The sequence below is a fragment of the Aulonocara sp. 'chitande type north' Nkhata Bay genome, linkage group LG2, assembly GCF_057382095.1.
Source record: "Aulonocara sp. 'chitande type north' Nkhata Bay isolate Kocher_YH1m ecotype deep benthic linkage group LG2, A_spYH_male_GT1.1, whole genome shotgun sequence".
Taxonomy (NCBI): domain Eukaryota; kingdom Metazoa; phylum Chordata; class Actinopteri; order Cichliformes; family Cichlidae; genus Aulonocara; species Aulonocara sp. 'chitande type north' Nkhata Bay.
Window position 1 is genome coordinate 22,891,920 of NC_141345.1, and position 15,850 is coordinate 22,907,769.

Here is a 15,850-nt window from a genome sequence, read left to right on the forward strand (position 1 = left end):
GGTGCAGAGTAGGCACAGAATAGGAAGGGAGATTCAGCATCCAGTGTGTGTTTGGTGCAGTTTTTGAGGAAGTGCAGACAACCCGAGGCCAAATTTGCCTGCAGTGTTTGGACATGGCCTACTTCTAAGCGTGCAGTCATTAATGTGGTCTTCTACTCTGCTTAAAGTGCACAAATGGGATTTTAATTCATGCCATATGCATAGTGTCTATGCTGTAGCTTCCCGTTCTGTTGAATTCAAAGATTTTATCTTAGAGTACATATGGTGAGGTCAAAATATCACTGGTTTCACTTCCTATCTTATAATACAACCTTGAGTACCCTCAGCGAGCTGCCGCATCTGAGGACGTATGTGTTCAGCCTACTCTTGTCTTATGGACTTTGTAGCGCCTGTGTGTGTGTTTGAATAATGTCCTGCAGGAGACACTCTAAGTACAATGTCTAGGACTTAGGCGTCAGCAGTAACATCAGGGCAACCTCTCCTCTCCTCTGTGTGCAATGGCATGGGGATATTACAGCATTAGAAAGCATGAATTATAGCCGTGTTGTTTAGCTCAGTGTCAGGGGACAGAGACGTGTTTCCGCTATCACCATGGCATCAGTCAAAAGTTAGAAAAAAAGGAATGGAAAGATTATGAAATGCTTTTTAGGTATATCCCTCAGCATGCTGGTTTTGGAAACTCCTGATAAATTTAGGCCAATTTCACTGAATAATGGTATATTGAATTAGGATGCCACATTTGTCAGAAACTATTTTGAGCTTAAGGCAGTTCTCCTGTTTGATCTGAAGGCTGCTGTACAACCATAGAGCCAGGTACGACTGGGTATTCTGCATCACAGTGAATGGATCTGAGCATTTCCCAAAGACGGGCAGGCGGTGAGACCAACAAGTAAAATAACAAAGGATGCATTACCTAATAGAGTTGGCAGAAATGCAGAGTTCAGGGTAGTCTGATAAAGCTGGGTTACAGTACTTTTAATCAATCACTAAGAACACGAGCCAATTTAGGAAGGAGCCTGACATTCAAGCTAGGCTTTCAGACAGGATTAGAAATAGTGAATAGAGAGTAAACATATCTGCCAGGGCTAGCTGAAAGGACTGCTGTCAGGGGACAGTGTTCCCTCCTCCACGTGTGATATTGAGGCATGTCTCCTTCATCCGCACCCACCCCCAACTCCTCCAGCCAACCCTAACCTCCCTGTTTCTAAATAATAGTAACAGTAGCAGTCTCATTTACCAGCTTTGCTCCAGAGATATTTTTTTCCAGTGAATTCAGATCAGTGTTAGCAACAAGACAAAGATGGTTGCCTCCGTTGTTTATGCTATCCCTTCAAGAAAAGGCACTGTCATTTAAAATGTCCCTCTGAGCTCATCATCACGTGGAGTCTCCAGACAGACTAATAATATCAAGAATATCAGGGTGAGCATGCAATGAACAGAGAAATACAGCTGCTTTTCTAAAAGACAACTGGGAGAGACACTGGTGGGAAAACAATAATAATCCAGAGCGCCTTTTAAATGTTTACCATACATTTTTGGATGCTGGAGGTTTCTGTTGACTTTTAAGTTTTATGAATTAAAATTTGATATAAAATGATTTTGATGTTGAGTTTTATGGAAGAGAAATTAGAACACTTACTGTACCTTAAAGTCCAGCATTGGCCTGTGGGCGTCAATGGGAGAAGCAGCCAGCGGCTGTGACGGTGCTGGATAAAGGGGATGCTTTAGCTATGGCAGCTGTCTGTCCACATCTCCTCTAAACTCACCCGGCTTTAGCTATAATTAAACCTATAATGCGAGGAATGACGATGTAAATGCCCAAACCATATTTACATGTAAAAAAGCAGATTATTACTGGATTTAAGATAATGCCATCAGGAATTTTTGTTTCTGATGTTTTGTGGGTTTTCGTCTTCATTCATCTGTATTCAGGCTGTCTCGACGCTAAGTACATCACACCTTCTTTTGATCTTTTTTAGATTGGAAAGCATTGAAGGGAATACCAGCTTCTGAAATGTCAAAGATTTTATGTTAAATAGTTCTTCTTAATATTAAAGTACTATTAATTTCTTAAACGCCTCCTATTAATGGCTGATAGAGGCCATGTAGAGCAGTATTAGTCAGTTTGGTCTTTGTTTATGCTGAAGATGAAGGTCACCCCCTCATTAGAGCAGCAGCATCTTTTTTGATGTTGTGATATACATAGTAATCAAGTGTGGCTCACCTTGCTGTTTACTGTTGACCTTTAGTTAAAAGCACATCACTGTCGGGTTGTTTCAAAACTTAATTATGCTCCCATAAAACTCCTGGCATCATGTGCAGACCTCATTTAATCTTCTGTCATTAGGCTAAAGTAACCCTGCGGTCCCTCTGTAAATAGGACCCCCCCTCCACCACCATGTTCTCAGATCCATTATTTTTTTAGTAGTGTGGGTATATGTGCTTTGGGTTTTGCCATATCAAACACACTCGTGTACATCTCTGCTTCCAGCTTTGTATTCAGAAATTCTGCTTGTCACACAACAATACACTCTGGCGCCTCTCACTTCTCTGCAACTACCAGACATTTGCATGTCAATAACATCATTCTACCACTGTGCTTTTGGCATCTGTGAAATACTCTGCAAGGAAGCCAAGTAATCGCAGTGTTTGAAAGGAAACATCACAATAATGTGTCGTGTGTTGCCGCTTTCATTAACATGTTATTTTCTCAAAATTCACCTTGGTTTAATTGTTCATCAATCACAATTAAGGACTCTCAGGCGTATGATTTAGGGCCGCTTAAGAAGAACAGCTAACATTTAAGTACATGTCTCCAGGGAGAAGGTGAAGCTATTTCTAAGCTGCTCTATATGCTGCAGTGGAGTCCCGTTCCAGCAACAGCACGCTTGTAGAGACTCTGATGCTTTCAGATCAAAACATTTAAATTGCCGTAATTTATGTTCTCGAAGTAAGTCTTGAGTCGGACATCATATTTTACCTGAATGTGGAATATTGCTGTTTCCAAATTACCGCTGCAAATGTTAAGGTACTTAAGGCATTATTAGCTCATTAATTTAACAAGTAGCATCTGGGTCATGTCTCTGCTTCCTATATGTATAATTCTGTAAGTCGTTCGTACCGAATGATAAAGCTGATCTTTGGATTCTCAGTCAGAGCCGCGGCCTACTTACCTTAAATTACTGCTCTTATTTAGCTCATTAGGCCACGGAGAGATTCATTTTCCCAGCATACTTACAGTATATGTTCATGCAGATGCACAAAGCCACAGTGGTGCCCCAGAGGCCTTCTTCATCTTCGTCTTTTTTTGCAAAAAAAATTAATGAATTTCACATTCTTTTGGACAAGATGATCTGAATTTTTAATCTCCGTCTTGAGAAAACATAATTCAAAATGCAGTGGATGAAAGTGGTGAATTACATGCACTCAGCACAGGACTCCACTGCTTTTCTGAAAATTGTTTTTATTTTTTTTGGGGGGGGGATCAGCTCTTCAAAGCACTGTGGCATTATATGGTTTGCAATGTTCCTGTGTTCTTTTGTTTTTTGCTTGTTATTATTTTTTATTGGAAGATGGTGGGTGTTTGGGGCATTTGGAAGAATTTCTTTTGTCTGCTCCTACTGGGAGATATCTACTAATGATTCCTATGTCAAATGTGTATTTTATGCAGTTTGTTACTTTGTTATTAAAACTGTTCTTCTTCTTTAGCCAGTCTTTTGGGTTTTTTTTTAAAGCACTCCTCAGTCTGAGTTCATTTTAATGCGTATTAGTATTTGATACTGGCACTGCAAATGGTTTTTTGTAGGGCAACGAATGAATGGTTGCTTTAACCCAGAGTAGAAGAGTCAATACTGGCCATAGGAGCTGATCCATCTAAGATTTTATAATGTGGTGCCAATGAACTAGGAACCTTGATTGCGAGAGATCAACTCTCTGTTGTAATTACCAGCCAGACCTCAATTAACTCAAAGCAAACCCTCAGTTCAAGTCTATATGTTTGTTAAGTGTTAATAGCTGCTTTAAGAAAAATGTTTCCCCACTCCCATCCACTTAGGCCAGTCTGATAAATGTGCAGAGTACTGCATATTGTTAGATGCATTACTTAAAATGACATACTTTAAGTATTCAATACAGAGTTTAAATTGGAAATAAGCCATTTATCCCCACCAATATCCCCATTAATCTCTATAACTATAATCAATCAGTGCAAATTTAAGCGTTTTCTTCTCAGGCACTAACTGCCAGGGAACTCCAGGACAAGCAGCATTTAGCCAAAAGAGTGCAGCAAAAGTAATACACAGCAGTTCACATTTGAAGCAATGGTCATAAATTTACACTTGCTTTATATACGTAGTGCCATGCCGGTACTGTTCAGGTTCCTTGCTCTTGCCTGAATTTTATTAGGAAAGAATCCCAGAAGGCTAAAAATCCATCCTCTTTTCCACTGTAAGTCAGAAATTGATGTTTGTGCTGCCATGTTATACGTGCTGTCCTCACAGTGGAGGAGATGAAGGAAGCTGTTTGAAATATCTGCTGAATTCTCCTTGGTATGCTCGAGTGGTTCCTCATGCGTTAAAGCAAGCCCAATCAAATGAGTTTTCCACTTCACAGATGTAAGATGATTTGACCAACTACAGAAAACAAAACATTCAGAAAAATGTTCGTTGTAGTAAATTGGACATCCCATGGTTGCATTTCTAATGCACTGATTTACTTAGTCAAGTAGCTAAATGACTACCCACCAACCACCTAAATGAGTGATTACATTGTTTTCTACACCAAAATTATAAACACTCAACAGGCATTTTGCGATGTTCCCCTTTTCAGGTGCTCAGTGAAACAAAATCAGCCAATCAGAGGCAACTCAGTGCATTTAGGCGTATAGATATGATCAAGACAAAATCCTAAAGTTCAAACTGAGCATCAGAGTCAGGAAGAAAGGTGATTAAAGTTACTTTGAATGTGACTGTTCGTGCCAGCAGTAGATCAGCAGCTGCTAATGAGAATATGTTATGTTGTGTGATCAGCAGATCTACTGGGATTTTCCCACACAACTATCTCTAGGATTTACAGAGATTAGTAAAAAAAAGAAAGAAAAGAATATCCTGTTTTCAGAGCGAAAATGTCTTCTTGATGCCAGAGGTCAGAGGAGAATGGCCAGAGTGCATCAAGCTAGGAAGCTTGGTCTCAAAGCAGTTGGACTACAGCAGCAGAAGAGCACATTAGGTACTACACCAGTAAGCTAAGAACAGGAAACCGAGGCTACCATTGCCACAGGCCTCATAAAAGTTGGGCAAAAGAAAACTGGAAAGCATCCCCCAATAAGTCACGATTTCTGCTGCAACATTTGGATGGTAGTGTGAGAATTTGGCATCCATCCTTGTATCAACAGCTTAGGCTGTGATATGATGGTATGGTGGTGGTGGTATAACGGTATTGGGATATTTTCTTGGTAACACTTTTGACCAATTAATACCAAGTGAATATCATTTAAACACCACAGCATACCTGAGTATTTTTGCTAATGATGTCCATCCCTTCATGTCCCCTGTGATCACATCTTCTAATGACTGCTTTTGGAAGCATAAAGCTCCATGTCACAAACCCCCAAACAACCGCAGACTGGCTTCCTGAAGATGACAATGAATTAGTTGTACTCAGCTGTTATCAGATCTTAAAACCTTTGCGAGGTGGTGGAATGGGAGACTGGTATCATGAATGTGCACCCAGCAAATCTGCAGCAAGTCTGTGACTCGTTCATATCAATAGGGTCTAAAAATTCTGAGAAATGTTTCCAGAACTTAGGTTAAATCTATGTTATAATGAATTAAGGTTGTTCTGAAGGCAAAAGGAGATCTGAATGAGTGAGATGTGCCTTGCTAGTAAAAGGGATAGTGACGAGTATAATATGTGTTTTTAGAATAATGATAAGCATTTAAGTGTATGTTGCATATTGCTAATGAGAATATGTTATGGTGTGTGACTTTGCCTGCAACAAAGGCATCTTCAACTTATAAGATCAACCTTAATACGTAATTACACAGTTATGCAGTGAAGAGTGAAAAGCATTATATAAACAAAATCACAGGATTTTAATTATTATTGTTACAGTCATTACTTAACTGAGGCCACCTTCATCTTCTGCTCTTTGGTAAACAATGCTATGAAACTGTGTTGGCAGGGTGATGGAAACTGCACACAAAAGACTTTGTCAAGAGAACAGATCTCTCCCTGCAATCGGCATCTGTGGGAGCTTGGATAATGAGTATGCCATGTGTAAAGTCTTAATGTGTTTACATACAGCTAGATTAGAGACGGACCCAATACTTGCCCCTGTGGTTTCTCAACGAATCCCTGTGGGCTTCTTGAGTGATTAGCTACTTTAAGATTTTTCAGTAGGAGTGTCTTGTGGGACTCTGTAGGGGATCAATAGGAGTTGGGATGATGAACTGTTTGGGAAAGTTACGTATATATCATTTTTTTTAAATGTAAACTCCTCCGTCCTTTCCCATCTAATTGAGATGGTTAGCTCTGATTAATATTCCTGTATCCCCACATATTGTTTCCCACATCATATTACTTACTAAACTGTATCTGACACTCAGAGGCATACACACACACACACACACACACACACACACACATTCAAGTGAAAGAGAGAGAGGGAATATAGATGTAAGAATGGGCTCTCTGCCTCGACTCGCAGCTTTAAAACTTCTAGATCAAATCTGTCCCTATCATTTAAGTCTCGAAGAGCAAACAGTTGTTTCAAGCACCGTCAGCAGTTAACAGAATGGCCATTATTTATTTGCTGTGCAGCCGCAGAATTCATCTCAACACATGCTCACCTGGAATCTGTCTTTATTTGGCTTGCCAAGCCGATCTTCCTGCGTTACTTTGGCTGCTCGGCTGGTAATGATAGTCATGGACACCTTTATCCAGCACTTAGGAGAAGGGGTGGAGACGCACAGCTTAGCAGGTGGCCACAGCCGCACCATTGTCGTCTCCCATTTGCTTCTTTAAAAATATGTCAGCATCACCGCGGTGATTAGCAGTCAGTATGTGCCGCATTTTTTGTCCTTGATTTAGTGCCAAATCTCCTAAGTAATAATGACTGCACAACTCTGTGTCTGACGAAAAAAGGAAGAGAAGGGAAGAGTGGCCCCTTATTGCTCACTACACTGGTTCCCAGCAGGAGCCTTATGATGCCGCAGTTTGGTTTTGACATTTTGTGAATGTTGTTTCTGAAACATGCCAATCTCATTGATTTAATATGGCATGCTATTTTTGTCGAGCCCAGGAGCTTATGTAAAGAGTGTGTCTGTGAGCTAACACATGCACAGTGCATACATTCATCACTGATTTTGGTGTGTAAAGATCCCTTGCATATTTGAAACAAACATGTGTAAGCAGACCATTTAGAGAGATATGTATTTTCCACAGTATTGAAAACAAAGAGACCAGAGAGTAATCCTGTCATAAAAAGAGCTTGTCTGAAAAAGTGGCCTTAGCATCTTTTAGTAGCACAAATCAAAGGTGAAGACAATTTTAACAAGTTCAAGCTAAAGTTACCACCTGGATACTTTGGTCTGCTTTCCATTATATTGACTGTTCCTTAAAAGAACAAGAGTTTTGTCTATAAAATAGGATTAGCTCATTCAGTATAATGATTTAAATGTCCGCTCATTATTTATTTACTTATTTTGCCCATCCTTTCGTGACAATGCCAAGGTATTACAATGATTTGTATAATTATCCAGGTAGCACACAACATTGTTGTTCGTTGATAGACAAGCTCTGCCTGAGTTTTTGAAAGTTTTCCAAATGGCATAGGCTCCAGCCCCCGTGCAACCCTGAATTTGATAAGTGGCAGAGGATGGATGGATGGATGGATGGATGAATGGATGGATGGATGGAAAATAGTAGCACTCTGTCTTAGATTTTTGCTCCACCCACTGGTTGACCATGAGCATGTGATGTCACACGGGTAATCAAATGTGCAACTCAGAGAATCTGAGTTGAATTGGCTATCTTCGATTGATGCTTTAAAACACTGACCTTCAGTGGGCTGCCCTAATCATTTTTTTGCATCGCATTACATTGTCCCTCGGTTTCCATGTAACAGCGCTGCATTTGTAATCACTGATTACACCCTCTGAGGTCGGGATGGCTCACTTCATTTGAAGTTAGATGTTCCAGAAGACTAATGCAGCTTTTGTGAATGCTTTTGTTGCAGACTAGTTACTATAATAACAGAGTGTGGCGAGTCAGATGCCCCATCTACTCAGAACTCTTATTGGTTCCTTTTTTATCAGAGTCCATTCAGCCTCTCTCTAAGGGATGTCGGAGCGTAGGAGTACATTTGGCTCAGACTTTTATTGCGATGCAGAAATCTCTCTGCTGTAGGAGAACAAAGGGTCTTCTACAGTAAGTGTGCGCGGCTCTGGACTCAGACCAATATAAAGAGAAATAAAATGGGTTTTTTTTCTCTTCTATACATGAGATCTGTACTCACATGATGCACCAGTGTGGCCATTTTGAATAATGCTAAATATGATTTGGACTGCCAGAAATTTCGCATGTCCCATTAATCAGTCACTGGAGAATTGGGGAGGAGGGTGTTTAATGGCATGTACTTGGTGGAGTGCCGTCTTGCATTAAGGGCTAATAACCTGACTTAGAGTCAGCACAGCACCCACCTACCCATCCTCCCCCCCTCCTTCCGCCTCCATCACTCCAGCTGTATTTATTACGGGCTGCAAGGCCACAGTGATGAGACGATCAATATTTCTGGGATGATGAGGGAGAACTCATGCAATCGCTCTCTCTCTCTGTTTCTCCCTTGGCAGTGCTTCAGCAGGTAGAGAGATCAAAGCGGAGGACCTCTGAGATGCTGTTGGAGAAGAGACTGATGAAGTCCTCTGTGCTGTGTGTCCTCTAAACACACACACTCCATCACAGTGTCCTATGTCCTTGCTATGTCCTGATTAAAAAGTTTGACCTGATGTATTTTATCTTGACTAGAATTAGTCCCATCACTCCTATTCTCAGACGGTGTGAGAAAATCCAAACAGAAAATACTTCATTTAAAATTGCGATGGAAAATTGACTATCTGTGTCTGCAAATGTGTGAATGGATGGCCTTTATGAAGCCTCCTTTGTCAAGCATTTCTGTTTTTTCAGGGAATCAATATGTGGAGCTTTTTTGTGGCATAACTTGAAATCAAACACAAATCATGTGCAATTGAAGCAGAAACTGTTTTTGAAAAACAACCTGACATATAGGCCTGGTCATTAGCTTTCTGTCATTAGAATTTAATAGTACTTAAATACTTAGCTTTAATGCAATGTATCCTGCCGTTATGAAGATTAGAATACTAGGAAAAATCTGTTTTAGAAGTAGTTTCATTGGTATTTATTTGACCTTGTGGTAATTTAAGAGTATAGTTTGTGGTGCTTTTGTTTTTTTTAAAGGATGTCGACATTTTATTGGTATTAATAGGCTGAATATGAATAAGGTGGAGTGATTGTTAGACATACAGCAAATTTATTTTAGTGTATCTCTAAAATATATATCTATATAGTAGGATTTTGCACAAGGCTGTTGTGTTAAATAGACAACAAATCACTTTTAAAAACAGGAAAAAATATCATCAGCAAGCTGCTGTGCATATTTACGGTATAATGCACTATTTTTTCTTCGGCGAACACAAGAGCAAACGTTAAGCTTAAATAATTTATTTAAGTGCTGTTATTTTGAGTTTAGTTGTGTTTAAGCTTTAATTACTGGAGATGCAGAGCATGGTTTCTTGGTCAAGAAAATAAGCCACAATGACCAAAACACTTAGCAGTTGGTTAGTTCTCGTCTTGAATATGGCAGCATTCCCATAACGGTGCGGTGTAAAGAGCGGAGGGAGTGTAGCGAAGGTGATTTCTTGTCTTAGTTCAAGTACATGTTATTAGATTTTACAGTAATAAACTTTTCTGTATGGTTGCAAGCAAGCTATCAAAACTATAATGTTAGACTTGTATTGTACTGTGATTTTTCTATTCTTTTACAGTTATAAGCTGTTGATATAGAAAACAATAACTGCAAAATAGCAGTTCAAATTTGATCGCTGTAGCTGCTGGTGCTTTGCTGTTAGTTAATGGGGAAATTTCTTACAGTGTAGTTTTTATTTATCATGCTTTTGCAGGTTAGTTCTTATAGTGCTGTGTTTTAACAGTATCTGATTATGTTCAAGTGTTTCACATTAGCTCGGCCTTTGAATGCTGTGGAATTGGTTTATTGCAGGTCCATGTCTTGTGTAAAATTTACATAATAAACAAAATGTTTTATATAAAACACAAACACACACACACATATACATATATATACATGAGTGAAGTGAGATAGGTTTTCTGCTTCTGGTACAGGGATCCTACTGAGCAGTGACCCGACTTTGCCAGATTGGCTTTTTTTTAATTTTGAAGCCTTTTCCACCATCCCCCCCCAGCAATGAATACCTTTTAGTCCCCACACTGGATATGGATGGGTTTTTTTCGTGTATTATCATTTAACAGGGACTCTGTGTGCCACAATCTCTGAGCAGAATTGTCCAGCACACATGTTCCATTTATCCAAGTGTTATTGAAAGTGGCCTGATTTTGAGTATTTACTAAATATGTGCATGCACGTATGCATTATGTTTTTGATCTGAAGTGAGGTTTTGCATATACAACTAAGCATATAGATTTCACCGGCAGACTGTCTGCTGATCCACAGCTGCGGCGGATGGTAATAGCTGCCTAGCGATAACAGCACCTCCAGAAACGTCAGGATTGGTTTCTCTCAGCGGTTAGGTGCCCTCCAACGGCTGCTGATACATTATAAATCATTTACACAGTCATTTTGGAATGCAATATCCTCCTCTAAATGCTGGCTTTTCTTCTCCATTGTTATTAGAGCAAACTCTGCAGTAGGCACACAAGGTTGAGAGGGACCCTAAGCCACAGAAATTGAAAATTGATCAAGCAGCGTGGGAAGGTGTTGTTACTGGTTCACCCTGGGACTGTTGATTAGCATTTGCAGCGCTGTCACTGGAGGGACCTGCTGCCTGTAGCGAACATCCTCCCCTCCCCCCTTTTGTGTTCATCCCAAAAAGTGATCTCTTGAATAAGCAAACAATGAGAATGACATTTAATTTATACCTTGTGCATAACTACTTCAAAGGGCTACGCAGTGAAAAGGCTGCCAACATTAAAAATGACATGAAATTTTTAGCGTGTTATTATGCGTGTGTGACTCCCACTGCTAGTTTTACCACTGCCTTTTGTCTAAATATTAACTGTTAATATAAACGTCAGACTGTAAAGTAGAGAATAATTACCTAATGACAGCTGATGGCTTTCACACTTCAATTGTCCTGTTAGCATTATTTGGTACATCTTGACAAGTTACCCAACACTTAATTGCAATATCCAAGTCAAAGACAGGTTCTTGATTATATGGATTGATGATTGCACTAAGAGCTCTGTCATGTTTATGTGAGCTTTTTTTATGTCATGACTAAAAAATAAAAAAGGACTCAAAAAGTGGATAAAAATGACTGATTGAAAATGGGAGCAAACAGGTGGATTTTCAAGTAACTGTCATTAATTTTTCTGTCCTTTTTTTGTAGCACTGGTTAGAAGATCCGACGAGCAGAGGAAGGACAGTGAATAAGGACCTCGCCACAGACAGGAACTGCGCAACTTTTGACTGTCTCATCTGTAAGCTGGTGGGCTCCAGTATCCCAGCTGATGACTGTCCCTCAGGTGCCTGCACTACTGGGCTGAGTGGGAAGCCTGTGCATTTGCTGAGGGCGGTGCCCTGGCTTGTATGTTGGTCACTTGCACTTGTACTCGCTCACAAGGACCATGTGGTTTTCTCCCGGGAGAAATCGTTTCCCCTCGCAGAACTGGCACGGTGCCTATAATTGCACCAATTTCAGCGTGTCCTTGTGGGTGTTAAGTTTTTGTTGGTGCTTTGCGGCTGTGAGTGGTCAGAACTACCACCCCACTGTGAACACACAGTATGGGAAACTCAGAGGGGTGAGGGTCCCCCTGCCTAGCGAGATTCTCGGGCCGGTCGACCAGTATCTGGGGGTTCCTTACGCTGCCTCCCCCGTGGGAGAAAAACGCTTCATGCCCCCGGAGCCTCCATCTTCCTGGTCAGGAATCAAGAACGCCACCCATTTTGCTCCTGTCTGCCCTCAAAATATACACAATGCCGTGCCAGAGATAATGATGCCGATATGGTTCACTTTCAACCTGGATATAGTTACCACATACATACAAGATCAACATGAGGATTGTCTTTACCTAAACATCTATGTTCCAACAGAGGATGGTGAGTGTGTCGAGTACACAGGAAGAAACCAAACCTCTCCTTCTCTTCTTTCCTGTCTCTGCTTCCCACTTCCTTCTGTCTTCTTCTCTAAGATTTTGTGCCACCTTTGTTTTTTGCGCGAAGCATGAACCGTTGTTTAGCGCATGCTGTGTCCGTGTCCATCATACGACATCCCATCTTGACTAGATCTCTCATTTAGTCTTTTCATCAACTCTCCCCTTCCATGCCACTGTTAGAGGTTCCTCTTTTGATGACTAAATGACTTCTTAAATATGACTTATTGAGAAAAATAAATAAAGAAAAACGAAATCTAATCAGACATGAAACAGATTGGAAATACTCGGTGCACCTTCCTACCCTCACCGTCTTGATTGTTCTGGGGATATTAGCAATTAGTAGCCTGCCTCATAAGTGAATGATCTTCTGTAGGGTTGGTGAAATATTCTGTCTGGTACATGAGAGGCCTGTGGCATCAGCCTGACCTATGTAAGACCCTTTACTCTCCTTTCTACTTCCAGTTTGTCTTTCCACAAAGAGAAATGCAAAAGGAGACTTTGTGCAAAAAGGCAAACACAGATTGGGAATTTGTGAAGACTGACATTGCTAAAAGTGTTTGATTTCTATATATCTCTTTTAAACAGACCCTATTCTTTATCACTTGAAGGAGAGCCACACAGGAAAATGGGCTTGAAATGTTAAGTGCTCTGAGCGTCGCACATACAACGTCAAATATCACTTAACAGATTCGGATGTGAGCTCCAATATCTTCCAAAACCTAGCCTCTCTGCCTTCCGTGTGGTCGTAATGGGTCTTAAATAGAAGTGCATGTGAATATGGGCTTCTTGTGTCCCAGGGTGCAGCAAATTCATTCCACCATTTTGGAATATTTCTGCAGCAACACCCCAGTTACTTTTTCAAAAGGTCCTCTGTTGTTCTTGTTGTTGATGAAGACCGGGAGGGTGGGAGGAGGAGGGAAAGAGGGAGAAGACGGGTTCTAACTCAGTCTGAGTTGTTGCATGTCACATGCGATCTTTTCCAGAGCTCTCTGTTATTTTGTAGTTTTTCCATTCATTTTACAGTCAAAAGAATATCCAAGGAATGTGCCAGGAAACCCAACAAGAAAATGTGTAGAAAAGGAGGTATGTAAAAAAAAAAAAAAAAGAAAAGAAAAAGAAAGAAAAAAGAAAAACATGGAACGAAAGGGAGGAATTGAAAGAGTGAAAGAGAGAGGAGAGTGATGGGTGCATCCTTCCAAAGCCGCCAATATCACCACCTATCAACTCCCAAATCAAAGTGCTAATTGGGATGAACATGGGACTTGTGACTCAGATCAACCTTGACATGAGTGTGAAAGATGAGTGAGTGGCTGTGCTGTGCTGCATGCCTGTGTGAGTAAGTGTGTGTGTGTTTAGGTTGTTGTGTTGTTTAAATGTGCGAGCTAAAGTCAAGGAGTAAAACTGCAGGTCTTCAAATAAGCGGCAGAATTTTTGTTCAGCGATAGATTGTGATGTCTACTGATAACCTGTGTTTTTTTTTTCACAACACTGTGTGGATTGTTCATGTCTAAAGTGCATTTGTTTAAAGGTAAATACAACTGTTGATTAAATCAGAAGCATAAATGCCTTTTTAAATGAATATTATTATTATTTTAAACTATCCCTGAAATGTTAATTTGCTACTACAAGGAACTTGAGTCCCGTTTCAGACAGCACTTAAGCGGCTTATTGAAAGTATTCGTCAAGCACGACACCTGAAAGCACCCCAGCATCAGCGGTTGATTTAATTTTCTACAAAAAAAGTGTAACGCCACCTCTATCTCAAATTGATTATTCCCATTGTTCAAATAAGGGGCGGTGGGGTGTTTTACTGGCACGACAGCTTTGATCTATCCGTGTAGCAAATGGCCTCACGCGCAGCCACGGAAAAGCACATCACAATTTTATTAGCAGCGGCTAAAGCACAACCACTCTTGACAAAAGAGTGTTAATTTTCCCAGCTTTCCCTTAAGGCACCGGGGGCCCTTCCAGGTAGCCTTAAAGTTGTGATCCTGAGCATATCTCGCTGCACAGTAAAGATTCCGTTTCAGCTGGGAGACCTCTGCTGCTGATTTCCACGGAGACAGGAGACAGCTCTTGGCCTCACTCTGTGCCTCGTACATTCAGCTTTGGTAAACCAATTTTGTTCGAGACAGACTAGCCCTTCAGGCAGTTCTGCTTCTGAATTAGTCCCAGTTGTGGAATATACACAGAAATATCTATTTAATATTCCCCTTCCAGTTGGAATTTTTCAATTATCTTCCCCGTGTTTGGTAATGAGAAAATGGTTTATCATAAGTTTTATATGTTGGTTGTTCTGACATATTATTGTGCAGAGAGCTGACTGTTGTATAGTTCCTCTGTTGTTATAAACACAAAGTTCATCATTTTCAGTCTCCATGGAAACACTTTATATGAGATTCACCTTTTTTTAAACTGCTTCCACTAATCATAGCTTTTGCTGACTCACCCAAGAAAATGGAGCATAATTCATTCTTACCAGGCACACTTTGGTTTCGGTCATAATAAAATAAATAAATAAATAAATACTTCCAACAAGGACGTTTTTTTTTTAATTGGAATTCGAAGAGGAAACAGTTCATGAGTCATGTGAATGATAATATATATTTTTAATTGTTGTTTTTTAGTTCCTACTTTTGGTTAAATCCTCTCTGTAAAATTATAAGTAAATACACTATAACCAAGTGTATCTCTGTGCATGTACACAGATATACACACACAGGGTTTTATGTTTTTGCAGTACAGACCGGTATAATGCAGTAGAGTCATACACACTGTTCATATTCAGTACCAATAACGTCTCCACTACCAATTTTCCAATCTGTAACCGTAACTGATTTTCAGAAAGAAAAATGGTGATTCTGGATGAAATGGTTGTGTGATTGTTGCCAAGCAACAGTATGCAGTTGTGACAGGAGCTGAGTAAAAGGCATGAAGCACCTTTGCTGTAGTGGTGATGCTGATCAAGTGAGAAAAGTACAAATCCCTAATCGGATGTGATCATAATAAGATTCCTACGTGCATGAGGTAAAGTCTTCCCATACGATGACTCAGAGAGTGTTTTGCATAGTAAAACCACAGTGAAAAAAAATAATGGTTAAATAAGAGGTTATACAATTCAGTTATAAGGGATTCATTTCCAGCAAACAATAGAGAAAGCCTATCATATGGATTCTGCGCCGTTAGCGTCCTGCAGAGCATTGTGCAAGTAAAACATCTGATGCACTGATATCAAAGCTGCGGCTCATTTTCCTCCATTAGTGCCCTGAACAAAGATCAAAGAAAGACTCCTTAAATAAAAAAATAACATAAAGCTCAATACAGATTGCACTAGCTGTTTATTTTTTCAATACCAGCATGGTTGATTGCTAGAGAGAGCGCAGGTTTTGCAGCTAATTTTGACAGGGCTAATTCACCAGAGCGT

The 15,850-nt window shown here is 40.2% G+C and overlaps 1 protein-coding gene across 5 annotated transcripts in view; it reads left to right on the top strand.

Annotated features, from left to right (window-relative positions):
• The window catches only part of nlgn3a (neuroligin 3a), a 130,701-nt gene that overhangs the window by 11,300 nt on the left and 103,551 nt on the right, over nucleotides 1-15,850 (top strand). For 3 of the 5 annotated variants that reach the window (XM_086310769.1, XM_086310778.1, XM_086310787.1), the window contains exon 2: nucleotides 11,661-12,370. In XM_086310769.1, the coding sequence (XP_086166895.1) occupies nucleotides 11,899-12,370 (472 nt within the window). In that variant the 5' untranslated portion in view covers nucleotides 11,661-11,898. Of the gene's footprint in view, nucleotides 1-11,660; nucleotides 12,371-13,449; nucleotides 13,510-15,850 lie in introns of those variants that run through there. The other 2 variants (XM_086310761.1, XM_086310796.1) reach the window with 2 other exon arrangements.